We start from the raw sequence: 16,746 nt of genomic DNA on the forward strand, positions 1-16,746 counted from the left end.
ATTACCTTATCATCATTATTATCATTCTTATTACCATTATTGTCTCATCACTATTCTTATCATCATTATTACCTTATCATCATTCTTATCATCATTATTATTATTATTATTATTATTATTAAAAAATTCTTATCGTATCACAAGAAATATTTTCAAGCATTCGCAGATGCTTCCACACAAAAATCTTTCCCCGAATTCTGTGATAAAAGAAACGCTTCTCCAGCTGGCACTGTGCACGTACAATAAGAAGAGGGAAGACTCGTTGAGACTGCGCAGTCGTGAGTTCCTTGATTACCGTCCGAAAGGACCGACTTCCGCGGGCATCTTTATTCCCAGTCTATTTGCACTCGCAAATAATGTGCCGAGTTTTTGGGTCGGTTTATTTTGTTAATTAGATCGAGGACACGCTTTTCCTCGAATTGTTCGTTTCCCCGTAGTTTCCGGTAAATATCTTACCTATCAACGGCGCGGGGAGCTTGGAAGATTTCGAGGGAAAAGTTGACGAGTGAGGTTAGGTCTGCTGATAACAAAGGATGTTAAATTTAGAATGGATTAAGTGGCGAAAGATGGTTAGAAACAGTTTTCTCGTAGTTATAATTTTTATATTTTATTTAAAATTACAAATACTTTTATAATTTTTTGTGGGAATATTTTTATAATTTTTTGAGGAAATATTTTTATAATTTTTTGTGAGAACATTTGTATAATTTTTTTGTGGCAATATTTTTATAATTTTTTGAGGAAATATTTTCATAATTTATTTTGGGAATATTTGTATAATTCTTTGTGGAAATATTTTTATAATTTTTTGTAAAAATATTTGTATAATTCTTTGTGGTAATATTTTTATAATTCTTTGTGGAAATACTTTTGTAATTTTTTGTGGGAATATTTTTCTAATTTTCTGTTTTTTATTTTTTTATAATGCTTCTTGGAAGAATCAACAGGCAAATTTGAATTTTACAACAGAATTTCCGTTGTTATTATTTTTAAACTGAATTGTGTTATTCTTGAACTTAATAGTTATGTAACATTCATTTTCCAATATTCAGGTTATTTATAATTTGTAACTAGTAGTGATGTACTTCTTTTTCTTCTTATTATTATTATTAATATTATGTTTAACTATTCTTCTAATTGGTATTATTATTATGTTTTATTATTATTCTTAATATTATGTTTAATTCTTTTTCTTATTATTATTATTCGTTAAAAAGAATATTTGTTAAAAAGAATATTCTCCAGTGCAAAGGTCGACCCATTTGATTTGACCCAATGAAATGATAAAACTTAAAATTCACATTACTTCTTAATGATAGTTGCAAAAATATTTATATATAAAATGTTAATATTCCATCAGAAAATAATGCATATTTGTTAAAAAAAGTCATTCTCAAGTTCAAAGGTCAACCCATTTGATTTGACCCAATGAAATGATAAAACTTAAAATTCACATTACTTCTTAATGATAGTTGCAAAAATATTTATATATAAAATGTTAATATTCCATCAGAAAATAATGCATATTTGTTAAAAAAAGTCATTCTCAAGTTCAAAGGTCAACCCATTTGATTTGCTCTAACGAAATGATTAGTTGCAATGAAATAGTTACAAAAATATTAATATTCCATCAGAAAATAATGAATATTTTAAAAATAAAAATATTCTCTGTTAATTTATCGATCGACTAAATTGACATATCGATCCAGGGAGATTCGACTTTCGAGAATACCCGCGAGATGAGCCAGCAATTATCAGAAGGTCACCGTAAAATATCGATTCGCGAAGTTCGCCGGCGAACAATTCGGCCCCGCAATTGGAGCTCGGGTTTGGCGCGTGTATTACCGTTGGTCGGCTCGGATCGGCCCTTAAACGCTGAGGAATGCAAAACTACTCGGCCGCACGCGAGAACTTCCTCGTAAATTGCGATTCGGATTTTTCAAATGAACCCGGCACTCGTGCCAGTGAACCCTTTCGTGTGTCGCTGGAGAAGAAGGTGGATTCTAACCACAAATTAATGGGAGGATTATTGAGTGTTTAATATGGTTGGTGTGTCATTGGTATGAAAATTTAATTATAGGTTAGGTTCTAGATTATTTTGAATATTCATTATAGTATTCAAGTGAAACTATTTATTTTCAAAATTATTATGAATATTTGAGGCTTTTGAGACATTTGCATCCGTAAGCGGAATATTCCGCACATTAATTAATTAATTAATTATTATGATTGATATGTAATTCTTGTAAAAATTGTGACATTAGGTTATATTCAGTTTCTATATATATATATATTAATTACATTTTTCAGGAGAAACTATTTATTTATAAAATTGTAACAATAGGTTAGGTTCAATTAATTTCGATGTTTGTTATAAAATTCAAGTGAAATTGATTATTTTCAAAGTCATTTTGAATATTTGATACATTACCATTCGCATCCCTAAGCGGAATATTCCGCACATTAATTAATTAATTATTACGATTAGTATGTAATTCTTGTAAAAATTGTGACATTAGGTCTGTGTAAAATTATAAATAATTGTCAACTTCTTTAAATGTTTTTCAATTATCCATGGTTTATACAAAGTTAAAAATAACTGTCAACTTTTTAAAATATTTTTCAATTATCCACGGTTTATACAAAGTTAAAAATAACTGTCAACTTTTTAAAATATTTTTCAATTATTCATGGTTTATATAAAGCTAAAAGCAATTGATATATTAAATATTTAATTTCAGGGGAATATTATAAAATTACAGGATGCTTAACAGCAATAACAAAATACCAGCAACAATAATAAAATCCTTACCAACAACACTAACAAAATACTTACCAACAACGACAATAAAATACTTGAATACTAAAGTAAATAATAAAATTATTATTATTGTTGTGTAAAATTTTAGTATTTACTTACCAACAACAATATAAAAACCAAAAGCCAAAAACAATACAAAAACAAATTTTTACATAATTTTATAAATAATATTTTACAGCACTATATTGTCTACAGCCTCATGGAGATCACTGCAAAAAACAGTGTCTATACACAAAGCCAGCAGGATGCTCCTTCCGCTTTCAGAATAAGTGGCATCGCGAAAACAACGTACCCACGAAACAACAACGGTGGAAAAGGGAGCGTCTCGTAATCGAACACGCCTGCAGCCTTTATCTGCCGGGCAAAGAGAAAATCTCCTTACACTTCTTTTTCCGGCGATGCTCAGCCTTATTTCTGCGGCACGGTCGATATCCTATCAAACAGATATCAATCCGTTTCATGGGCCCCACTTTCCCGATACGTGACGAGAAAATGATCGTACATTTCGAGCGTCCCAGTACACGCTGGCAGCGACGAGGTTAGGATTGATGCGTTGGCTCACTAGACCGGTCATAAAACGCTCAACTAGTGATTGTTTCCTTTTACGAGATGGCGTTTGGTAACAATTCCTGGCAGACGAGAATGGCTGTCTCCTTTTGGTTGTATGGTGGATTGTGGTTGGTGGAGTTGGAAGGCTGGAAGAATTTGTGTAGTGGTGGATTAGCTTGTCGAATGTGGCACCGATGGATTAGCTTGTCGAATGTGGCACCGATGGATTGCTGAGGTTGTGCTGATTAAAATGAGTCCAAACACGATGGGAATCGGAGTGGTTTTAGGATTTGATGGAAACCAGCCTTTAGGTTCGTTAATTACTTTGAAGCTGTAAAACTAGTCCGATCCCCATCGTGTTTGGACTCGTTTTAATCGGGACAATCTCAGCAATTCACTGGTACTATGTTTGAGAATATAAAGATAAAAATAATGCAATTGATATTTTCTTCACTACGTGTTTAACTTTACTTATTCAAATGTGGTACTAATGGATTGCTGAGATTGTGCCGATTAAAATGAGTACAAATACGGTGGGAATCGGAGTGGTTTTTGGATTTGATGGAAACGAACCTTTAGGTTTGTTTATTATATTGAGACCATAAAACTAGTCCTATTCCCATCGTGTTTGGCTTATTTTATTCAGCACAATCTCAGCAATTCACTGGCACAACATTTCATACCTTTCGTCATACAATATACAATAAATATAAAATGGTATATAAACCACTTGAAACAATATAAAATAAATATAAAATAATGTAAAACTAGAAATATAAAACAATATAAAACAAATATAAAATAATAAAAAATATTACTATCTAAAATAATCACACGAGAAAATTGCAATCACCTAACCTACAAGCTACACGGATAATTTCCATCCTCACGTACAAAGTTCCCTCCGGTGAGTCACAGTCTACCAAGATATGACGCGGAGAAAGTTGCCTCGCTGATCCCCTTAAGCATTCAGAAGGTTGGTTGTTCAGCAATGCTTACATGTATTTTCGCGTTTATCTAATATTTCATAACACGAGCACGCACCGCTCGGATGACCTACATCCTCGAACTGTTTGAAGGTGGAAACCGGAATAAAATGGTGTTAGACGGTAAACTGATCGATAGGGTGTTGTACAGGGTGACCCGAAAAATGTGACTGAAATAGTAATAAGGAAAATTGTTTATTACATTTATTTTATATTATCTTATTTATTCTAATACTTAAATAATTGTTTATTTCATTTATTTTGTTGTATTTTATTTATTCTATTATTTATATAATCTATTGTTTATTCGTTTTATTTTATATTATCTTATTTATGCTTATATTTAAATAAATTATTGTTTATTTAATTGATTTCCTATTATGTCATTTCAACAGTTCATTGAAAAATTTATATTATTATTTAAATTTGTTTGTTAAAATGGAATTTGGATGACTATAAAATTACAAAATTATTGTTATATTTGTTGAATAGGTTATGTGTATATGTAGATTCTATTATTTAAATAATCTATTGTTTATTTCCTTTATTTTCTAATATTTCATTTATTTTGTAATATCTTATTTATTCTAATATTTAAATAAATTATTGTTTATTTCATTTATTTTCTATTATCTTATGTTATCAGTCCATTGAACAATTTATATTGTTCTTCAAATTGGATGAAAATAATAATTTTAAATAAAATGTTTAATAGTTTCAATAATGATTGTAAATAAAATATTTAATACTTTCAATATTAAAATATTGATATGAAAATATTTAATAGTTTCAATGATAAAAAATTGTAAATAAAATATTTAATAGTTTCAATAATGATTGTAAATAAAATATCTCATAGTTTCAATAATAATTCTAAACAAAATATCAAACAACTAACCTCAAAAAGTAAAACCATATAGCAACCTTCCTTGGATATAAAAATATTCTCCGTCCAATGAAGACACAATCTCCACTCGTCGCAGACAGTTGTTCGTTTCCTCCGGTTTCGACAGAATAAATTTCCTGTTCGACGAGCCCGCAGATTCCTGACACAAATCGTGCATTCAGCTGATACACAGGGGCGGGGAAGAAAAGACGGAAGAAGCGAGCCCGATAGGACGATACCGTGGAAGAAGAGGCCGACTGGGAATCGATGAGACGCGATATTACCGTAAATCGTTCCCTCGGGTAAAAACCTCTTAAAATAATTGGCTGTCGACGCATAAATCACGCAATTGGTCAAGCGGCTCTATTTGGGACGTCTCGTGACAAGGACGTAACTGTTTAACCTCTTGTCCTTTGAGGTTTTTTAAGTGTTTGTGGAAATGTTATAATGGGTTGTTGTTAGTGATTGTTGGAATATGTTGTTAATGATTATTGGAATATATTGTTGTTAATATGTAGTGCAATATATTGTTGTTAATGTTTATTAGAATATATAGTTTTTAATGATTATTCAAATATATTGTTGTTAATGATTATTCGAATATATTGTTGTTAATGTTTATTAGAATATATTGTTTTTAATGATTATTCAAATATATTGTTGTTAATGATTATTCGAATATATTGTTGTTACTATATATATTACAATATATCGTTGTTAATGATTATTGCAATATATTGTTGTTAATGATTATTACAATATATTATTATTGATAATGTTATTATACATTAAAATAATATTTTGGCCACTCATTATTTGTGGGAAGATTGTTTAATATAAGTCAATCATAATATATACATACTTTCAATTCACTATTGGAAACAATTAATTAACAACATATCAATTGACATTGATAGTTAATTAAATTACTTTGCCACTTTTTACTCAACAACAATAATAAAATACTAGCAACAGTAACAAAATACTTATCAGCAACAATAATAAAATACTTATCAACAATAATAGTAAAATACTTTCCAATAACTATAATAAAATACTTACCAATAACAATAACAAAATACTTCGCAGCAACAATAGTAAAATAACAATAATAAAATACTTCCCAGCAACAATAATAAAATAACAACAACAAAACACTTCCCAACAACAATAGTAAAATACTTACCAACAACAATAACAAAATCCTTACCAACAATAATAACAAAATCCTCACGAACAACAACAACAAAACACTTCCCAACAACAAAACAGTTCCCAACAACACTAATAAAATAAAATACATACCAACAACAATAACAAAATCCTTACCAGCAACACAAATAAAATCCTCACCAACAACAATAACAAAACACTTTCCAACAACAATAACAAAATCCTTTCCAACAATACTAATAAAATACTTACCAAAAACAATAACAAACTCCTCACCAACAATAACAAAACACTTCCCAACAATCCAACCACAATCACCGCTCCGTCAAAGCACAAACAAAAGACAAATTAACCCACTAATGAAAATTCCACCGCGGAACGCACGCGAGGGAAACGCACGGATGCGCCGCTCGAGTCGCATTCCCCGCTCGGCGAACCTAACCTCGCGAGCGCATCTGACAGGGGATCCTCGGTCTCGGATCTTGATGAGAAATCACCGTATTCCCGCACGAATCGAGGCGGAGACGGCGCTGGCTGGTATAATTAATGAAACAACGTCGGTGAATTTCGGGAGCCCTGTCGGGCGACGTGATCGATCGGTTCGTTGGTTTACTGGAATGGACTGTGATGTTAAAGATTGTTAAATATTATTATAGATATATATATATTTTTCTTATTTACTTCTCTAATCTAGATATTTGTTTATTTATGTTTCTTTATTTATTTATTTATTTTTCTTATTTATTTCTCTAGTCTACCTATTTATTTATTTATTTATCTTCCTTATTTATTTCTCTAATCTACCTGTTTATTTATTTATTTATCTTTCTTATTTCTTTTTCTAGTCTACCTATCTATTTATTTATGTTCATATTTATTTATTTTTCTTATTTATTGCTTTAATCTACCTATTTATTTATGTTCTTATTTATTTATTTATCTTTAGTTTCACAGAGAAATGAAACAGGAAATAAATAAATAAAGAAACATAAATAAATGAATAGGTAGACTTGAGAAATAAATATATAAATATATTTACATTTATTTTATATAGGAATTTATATTTATAATAAAATTTAATTATCTTTAATATTGTGTTATTATATGGGACATGGTAAATAAATTCTTAGTGTATTTAAATTAGAAAAATTTTATTGTTTACCGATGGTGGGATACCCTGTATATTCATATTTATATTTTTATTTAGTATATGTATATTTATATTTATATTTATATTTATATATTTATATTTATATTTATATTTATATTTATATTTATATTTATTTTTATATTTATTACATATATTTTTATATTTAGATTTACATTTATATTTACATTTATATTTATTTATTGTATTCATATTTCCATTTATTACACACTCACACACTCGTCTACCCAACAGTACTGACGCAAAACCATAGAACACATAAATTTGCAAGATACTGCCGAGCACTGCACAATGTCCGACATCCGCACGTGGTTTCAATTACACAGTCGTGTGCAGTGCCTGTAATTATTCAAGATAATCCCATTATTCCATCGATACCACGGTCTGTTTGATTTCGACGTTATGGGCTTTGCTTTCCACTGCGAACCGTCCAATGTTCTAATACTATTCGGTACAGGTGGAACCAGGTCCTGTGTATCTGATGATTTAAATGACAGTTGAGAAATTTGAAATTTAGTTTTACGTGTGAAATTTGTGAAGAAATTGATTTAGAGGTTTTGGTGGTTTATATTTGTTTAAATGTAGGTAGTGGTGTATTGTGGTTTTTGTTAAAGGTGTTTTAATGTTTATTTGTGTTATTAATATGAAACTGAATGTTATTAAATTATTAATATAAAAGTGAATATTATTGAATTACTAGTATGAAAATAAAATATTATTCTTTTTAGTTATTTAAGAATTTACTCATCTTACCTTTTTTAGGTTAGAATCTCTTTTTTCTGTAACCTCTGAATATCTTGTATAATTGTTTAAGAACTCAATGCAACTAAGTCGATTTTTTTATATTTTCTGACTTTTGTAAACTGTAATAACAGTAATAAATAATAAATAACATTCTTTTTAGTTATTCAACCATTCACTCACTTCCAACTTTTTCTAGGATAGAATCTCTATTTTTTTTTAACCTCTGAATATATTGTATAATTATTTCAAAAGCCAACGTAGTTATGTCAATTTTTTTATAAATTTCAATTATTATAATCTTTAATAATATATTATATTATTACTAATACTGAGAATGTTATAACAATTCTATTAATAACTTTCATTATCAGTATCACATAGATAAATGTAGATAATAGTAATAATTAATCTATTAAAAAAACAATATAAACATTGTAATTTTCAAAGTTATTTTTCAATAATCCTAAACGGATTTTAGATAATAGTAATAATCAATCTATTTACAAAAATAATATAAACGTAATTTTCAAAATTATTTTTCAACAATACTAATAAACAATCTATTTAAACAAACACAATATAAATATTGTAACTTTCAAAATTATTTTTCAACAATAGTAATAATCAATTTGTTTACACAAAAACAATATAAACATTATAATCTACTAAATTATTTTTCAACAATCCTAAACTGTCTCTAAATAATAATAACAAATAGTCAATCAATTTTCACAAAAACAATATAAAGATTGTAATTTATAGTTGTTTTTCAACAATCCTAAATTGTCTCTAAACAATAGTAACAAATAGTCAATCTGTTTAAACAAAAACAATATAAACATAGTAATTTTCAATGTTATTATTTTTCAACAATAGTAATAATCAATCTGTTTAAACAAAAGCAATATAAACATTATAATCTACTGAGTTATTTTTCAATAATCCTCAAGTGACTCCACTATTTTCACGAATGCATCCAACGTTGGCTGCCCGAGTATCTTCCGGTGCACTCGTCGCGCTGAATCAGGTCGTCTCCTCGAGTTTGGCATTAATTTCAGCTGGACACAGGTTTTTTCGTCACGTCCCCGACGAATTGGATTAGATCCCGTAAGTCAGCAGAGCCGTGACTGGGTACAGAGCAGCAATCCAAGCTGGAAATAAGGATTACCTATCACGGTTGGAATTCTGGGATCTTTAAACGTATCTACTTCTGCTTTTAAGCATTGTTGACTCTTTTTATTTTTTTTAATGGAAGTTGTAAACATTCTTTGATTTAAATAATCTTTTATAGAAGTAGGTAACTAATTTCTATAATAATAAAAGTGATACTAGAACTACTGTTTTTTGAATTTTAAGAGTTTTAATAATATTTTCGTTTCTATTTATACTTAACAATTTTGTAATTAATGATTAAATTTATAATAAATAATTTTGCATAGAAATTCAGGTAACTAATTTTTGTAATAAAAGAAATTAACACTAGAGCTACTATTTTTAGATTTCAACAATTTATGTCACTAAAAATCACAATTATTCACGTTACACCATAATTACCAATTCTCATTAACGTTTATTACTCATTATTATTCATTAACCAACGAAATCAACTTTAACGAATTGTATCAGAAACATTGACTCACGAGAGAATACGTAACCTCTAAGTTCCGTTTAATCACCGATCGATTAAACTTCAAAACACACCATACCACTCGGAGTTCTAAAACAATTCCTAATTATACGAAGTCTTGATTAGTTCTCTGCAGTTCAAAATTTCAGCTTGTCTTCGTTCTCAGCTGCTTGTAATGCTTCAGAGTTCCCATTCGCAGAACTTCCAAATTTTAAATATTTTAAATACTCTCGATACCTTCGATATATTCCATATCTTCGATATCTTCGACATCTTCGATATTTTCGATAATTTTGATATCTTCGATATCTTCGATATCTTTCGATAATGTCGATATGTTCGATATCTTCGATATCTTTCGATATCTTCGATATCTTTCGATATCTTCGATATCTTCGTTATTTTTGATATCTTCGTTATCTTTCGATATTTTCGATATTTTGGGGGATTTTCATCGTCCAGTTTTGCTGGAAAAAACGATTCGTTAATCCAAGCTAAAAAGGCCACGTCCAAAATTTTTACCACAAACCATTTATACCACATTCAAAACCATAAAACCAAAATCACTAAACATACAATTCTAACCACTACATAATTACTCTCCATGTTCCCAGTAACTTATCAAACCATAATCCTTATCTCCTAAAATCACGTTACACCAATCTCAGCACAGTAAATACTCGAGAAACAGTATACCTGCCGCTGTAAAATTTATCCGAGCAGCTTTCTCTCGAATTTAATCAAGTCTTTATACAATAACAATTTCACCTTAAATTTATCAGCGACGTTCATAGTTTTGTTCCCTTTGTTTCTTTGATCATTGTTCCGCACCTGGTTAGCCGCATTAACAGACAAACCCATGAATGCCCATAAACTAAGTTCCCCACGTGACCCAATGGCGAGTGTACGAGCGCAACGATTATTTACTTGCCGGGCAGTTCGTTGCATTGTCGGCGGAGTTGAGAACGCAAATAAACGGGATACACGGCGAATAATTATTCCACGACGACGCATAATTCCCAGCTGGATCCGCGAATAAAGGAGACTAAAGGCTCGTTTCCATGAAATCCAAAAACTACTCCGATTCCCATAGTGTTTGGACTCATTTTAATCAGCACGATCTCAGCAATCCATCGGTACCACATTTGAGAAGGTAAGATTAATCACGCAGTGAAATAAATGTCAGTTGCATTATTTTTAACCTTAGCTTTTCAAATATAGTACCAGTGAATTTCTGAGATTGTCCCGATTAAAACGAGCCCAAGCACGATAGGAATCGGACTAGTTTTACGAATGCAACGCATTTAACGAATCTAAAGGCTCGTTTCCATGAAATCCAAAAACCACTCCGATTCCCATCGTGTTTGGACGCATTTTAATCAGCAGAATCTCACCAAACCATTTATATACACGGCGAATAATTATTCCACGACGACGCATAATTCCCTGCTGGTTCCACGGATAAAGGAATTCCCCGTTTAATCACGTGACCGTGCGAGCAATCAGGGTTGCGTGTGATCTGGGGAATGCGTTGGAGATGTAGCACCACTGTGTTCGGATTTCGATGAAAATTAAATGGAGTGTTAAGTTAGTTTGTGGAGGGATGATTTTTTAAATTGGAAATGTTAATTTGGATTTTTTGTTAATTATTGTTGAAGTTTTAGGTGTTTAAAAAAAAAAGAAAGTTGGCAAAACTTTAACTCTATTTTCTTTAGTGAAACGTAATATTGTTTACAAAGATGGTAAATCTTTTAAATAATTAATAAATATTATTTATCCATTAGAAAAATTATTCTAGTAATTGAAACTTATGATGAATAAAAGAAAAGAAAATTTTTATTCTTTTTTGGTATTAAAAAATGATTTACAACGAATTCATTGTTTAATTTGTATTTCATTAACAAAAAAAAAATTCCTATAAAAAAACTATGTTCAACATTTACTTAGAAAAAAAAACAAACGAAATTAATAAAATAAAATACAAAATTAAATTATAAAGTAAAATACAAAATGAAATTATAAAGTAAAATACAAAATGAAATTAACAAAATAAAATACAAAATGAAATTAACAAACAAAGTTGGCAAAACTTAATTTTCTTTAGTGAAACGCAAATTACTAGTGGCTAGTTTTCAACGGAACACTCGATCCCGTCTCTCGCGGCAGACAGAAGGGTTAAGGTAACCGGTAAAGGTCTCTTCTAACGAATGTAAAAATAAATATCCGATGCCCGGGCACAAAGGGACGAAATCGCTGGCGAGCGAGGAAAATCGAAAAACCGTGCAACGCCTCTTTGTGTTTGACTTCGGAGTAGCCGTGCGAGCCCACCGGATTGTCTGGAAAGTTTTAATCCTCTGGAAAATTGTGTCCACGATGTTCCACGTTATTCGAGCTGGATAAATGATGCCTCGCGCTTTGGAGGGAAAAGGTTTCAATTTAAAAACAATTATGTGTTTATATATTTATATATTTATATATTTATATATTTATATATTTATATATTGGACAATTTATATATTTATATATTGGACAGTTTATATATTTATATATTTATATATTGGACAGTTTATATATTTATATATTTATATATGGGACAATTTAATCGTTAATAATAATTTTATGGTATCTCAAGTTCATTTTATTCCTTAATAATAATTTTGTTACTTCAATTTTACTCTATTTCTTAATAATAACCCTATGATATTTTAATTTTATTTTATTCCTCAATAATAATTTTGTTATTTCAATATTATTTTATTTCTTAATAATAGCTCTATCATATTTTGTTTTATTCTTTAATAATAATTCTATGGTGTTTCAATCATATTTTACTCCTCAATAATAATTCCATTACATTCTAATTTTATTTTATTCCTCATGCACCGTTCGTTTCTGCGCACCTTTATATTAATTTCTTACATTAGATTGCATAAATGAATAAACAAGAAATCACTTTGAGAAATTGATTATCTGAAAGATGTAAATGGGGCAGTAAATCATAAAACATGTAACTGTCGGTATTATCAGAATTTCATAACGAAGGTTCATAGAAATTCATGAGGTAATGAATTATAGGGTTGCGTGTACTAATATATTAATATTTTATGGCGTTTTCAGTTGTACGTTCCATTCAAAGCTGTCATTAGTATAAATTATTTCTACAAGATAGCGAGTTTCTTTAATTCTTGAATGCATTGTCATGAATATTAATGATGCCATTAAACTGCATTAGGAATTTAATACGGTACTTCCTGTTTTTTAACATTTTCCATTATTACACTTTTCATTTCTTTCTGTAGTGATTTCAGTTGTATTTATGTTTAGGGGGATGAATCAAAGTAATTTACTTGATATTTATTTTTTTTTTAAATTAGTTAATAGTGTTTTTTAAGTTATTTTTTTGAATTAGTAAATATTCTTTTTAAGTTATTTTTTTGAATTAGAAATTCTCTTTTTAAGTTAATTTTTTAATATTAATAAATATATTCTTCTCGTTACCTAATTATTTAATCATTCTAATGCAAAGGACCTACCTAAGCTCAACAATTATAAAGAACTAATATATATCACACCAATATTAATAAAAATAGAAATTGTTAATACTTCCAAAGTTACTAGTTAAAGCACTTAGTTAACATGAACAAATTTCAAATAAAACACAACTATATAAAAATATAAATATGTTATTCCAATCAGTAAATATTTTTTTTTAAATTACTAAAAATTCTTTTCTTAATTTTTTTCTTTCAATGTACCTCAACTGTTCTAATGTAAAATACCTACCTAACCTCAACAATTATAAACAATTTGTATATATATATATATCACCAATATTAATAAAAATATAAATTATCAATACTTCTCAAAATTTAACAATTAAAACACATAATAAACATGAACAAATTTCACTATGCAAAATAATAAATATCTTATACCTATTATATAGAATGAAAATTCTCTTCCAACCTAACCTAAACATTGTCGAATTTAAAGATCCACAGAGAAACACAAATTGAAGTGTACATAATTATTTGAAATCTGCCACGAATGAGATCTGTTTAAGCGGACCTCGGGTTTCATTTGGATAAATTTTTTCCCCCCGAGAGAAATTACTAGTGATTCCGCGTATTTTACTTGCAAATGTGAGCCCCGTGCCCTCCATAAAGCTTTCTGCAGCTTTGAAGCTTCAATGTCGTTCCCCCGAGCTAACTGATTTCCCGCCATTCGCCGGCTAAACACTGCTTAACCTAATTCACTTTACTCATATCGTGGTGATCTATATACGATCGAGCCAATAATTCATTACTTTCGGCTGTTCTGGTAAATTCAGGGGAGATAATTAATTTATCATGATTAGGGTTAATGTACATATTATAACAATTTTGTTTTTGATGATAAGAATAGAAATAAAATTAATTTAGATTGTTTAAGTGAATTGATGCAAGATTAGTTTATTAATTAGTTTATCAATTAGTGTATTAATTAGTTTATTGATTAGTTTATTACTTAGTTTATTGATTAGTTTATTAATTAGTTTATTACTTAGTTTATTGATTAGTTTATTAATTAGTTTATTACTTAGTTTATTGATTAGTTTATTAATTAGTTTATTAGTTTATTGATTAGTTTATTAATTAGTTTATTAATTAGTTTATTACAATTCATTTAGTGTATATATTATAACAATTTCATTTTTAACAATGGAATAAGAATAAAATGGTTTTTATTGAACATAATTAATTTATCACAATTAGGTTTAATGTGCATATTATAACAGTATTATTTTTGAAAGTGGAAATGACAGTAAAATGAATTTAGTTTGTTCAGATAAATTGATGCAACATAATTAGTTTATTCCAATTAAATTTAATGTATATGTTATAAAAATTCTGTCTTTGACAATAGGAATAGAAATAAAATTAAAATCAATCAATTGACCTATAATACAGAAATCAGTAGTTAATCAATCAAATAACCTACTATACATAATCAATAATTAATGAATCAATTAACCTATAACACTTAATTAATAATTACTCAATCAATTAACCTACAATATACAATTAATAAATAAATCAATGAATAAATTAATCAATAAATTAACCAACTAATTAATCAATCAATTATTCAATTAATTATCAGATAATTAATCAATTAATTAGTCAATTAATTATCGGATAATTAATCAATTAATTAGTCAATTAATCAAGTCAATCAATTAACCTAGAATATACAATATTATAGGTTGCATGCAGAATCCTCCGAGATTCTCCTTGATTCTCCGAGAATTATCCATTACCTTCATAATAATTGCAAAAAGAAGGAACCAGGAATAGGTGATTTCGAGCTCTCCGGTAGCTCTAGTGTTAACAAGGGCTCGCCGGCCAGCCTCGAGCCGGGGGCGGAGAAAAAAGTGGTTGCATGCAAAGGAGGTTTATAAACATGTAAATTGCAATTACGCGCGGCCGTATTTGCATTCGACCCCGGGTCGCGCCACCTTCGCTCTCCTTCGGTCTCCTTTGCCTCTGCGTTAGCGCCATCGTCTATCGGCGAGCCGTCAACGAGCGCGTACAGTACCGGCTGGAAGTTTCTACTGACCAAGTGAATTTTTGGGGTGGAGCGTTTTTGAGGAGAAATTAATGTTGTTGGAGTAACTGTTATTGTTATGTAATATATATTAAATAATCGATGATAATAATAATAATGATAATAATGATGATGATGATGATGATGATGATAATAACAATATAATAACTGGTAATATATAATATTATATATATTACTATTTATGATTATAAAAATTTAATTATAATAATCATCAACATCATAGTAATAATCATCATTAAATATATAATATAATAGGTATATGTAATATATATGAGATAATAGGTGACAAATAATAATAATATATGTATGCATAATATTGTATACTGCCAGTTATTGTTTATATATATATATAAATATATATATATATATATTTATATATCTGTGAATTATCGTTAAATTAGTGTCAAACAATATCACCTATATCTTGTTAAAAAGTGTTGAATATTTGCAATGAAAAATTGTCTAGTGCAAAGGGTTAATTTTTGGTCGGCAGTGTACTCGTACCAGAGAAGGTCTTTCCGTGTCGCCGGTACTTCGAACGACCCGAGCGGCTGCACAAAGGTACGCGTTACCTTCGTGTCCCGTCGTTATCCGTCATCGGTCCGATCGCGAGTCGGTTTGAGACGCTGATGTCGGCCGATAGAGGGGGTACTGGGAACATGCCAGCTTGACGGGGCAGGGTCAGCGAGTTCTTGGCGAACTGCCATCTGTAACACTCGTGCTCATGACTGATGCGTTGTGGTTCTGACTTTTTTTATTCCATTTGTTCAGTAATGAGTATTCAGTTGAATATTTATTAATATTTATATATTATAATTCAAGTTTCAATGACTCAATAATAATAATAATAATAACAACAACAACTACAATAACATTATCAATAATAATAGTAATAAAAACAATATTAATAATATTAATAATAATAATAACAATATCAATAATAAATATTCACAATCGTGTCATCAAAAGAATGCGAAATTTTGAAATATTAGAAATTGACAATTGTATAATCATATTAAAGAAAGAAATTAATTTAATGTTCACTTTTTAATATTCTTCTTGATACCAGACTTTCATATGTAAATCCCTTTTTCTATATTTTTAATTTTTTAGATTAGATACTTATCTAATCAGGTTGATTATGAGTTGTCTAATGAGTTATCTAATGTAACGTATCTAATCACA

General features: G+C 29.1%; 1 protein-coding gene and 1 long non-coding RNA gene across 9 annotated transcripts in view; one reads left to right on the top strand and one right to left on the bottom strand.

Moving 5' to 3' along the window:
• The window catches only part of igl (IQ calmodulin-binding domain containing protein igloo), a 135,214-nt gene that overhangs the window by 108,751 nt on the left and 9,717 nt on the right, over window positions 1-16,746 (top strand). The window contains exon 4 of one of the 3 annotated variants that reach the window (XM_076366592.1): window positions 3,000-3,152. The exons of the other annotated variants lie outside the window; for them this stretch is intronic. Within the exon in view, the coding sequence (XP_076222707.1) occupies window positions 3,000-3,152 (153 nt within the window). Of the gene's footprint in view, window positions 1-2,999; window positions 3,153-16,746 lie in introns of those variants that run through there. 3 annotated transcript variants of the gene reach the window in all.
• LOC116433595 (uncharacterized) lies at window positions 3,366-7,052 on the bottom strand. Of its 6 annotated transcripts, none has more exons than XR_012998363.1 (4): window positions 6,668-7,052; window positions 5,255-5,402; window positions 4,265-4,526; window positions 3,366-3,516 (listed from the first exon to the last, which is right to left on the bottom strand). It is a non-coding gene; the product is annotated as an uncharacterized LOC116433595 (long non-coding RNA). The 6 variants fall into 6 exon arrangements; XR_012998364.1 differs by having other exon boundaries at window positions 3,371-3,516; window positions 4,229-4,526; XR_012998366.1 differs by having other exon boundaries at window positions 3,374-3,516; window positions 4,224-4,526.

Source organism: Nomia melanderi, chromosome 1 (assembly GCF_051020985.1).
Source record: "Nomia melanderi isolate GNS246 chromosome 1, iyNomMela1, whole genome shotgun sequence".
Classification (NCBI taxonomy): domain Eukaryota; kingdom Metazoa; phylum Arthropoda; class Insecta; order Hymenoptera; family Halictidae; genus Nomia; species Nomia melanderi.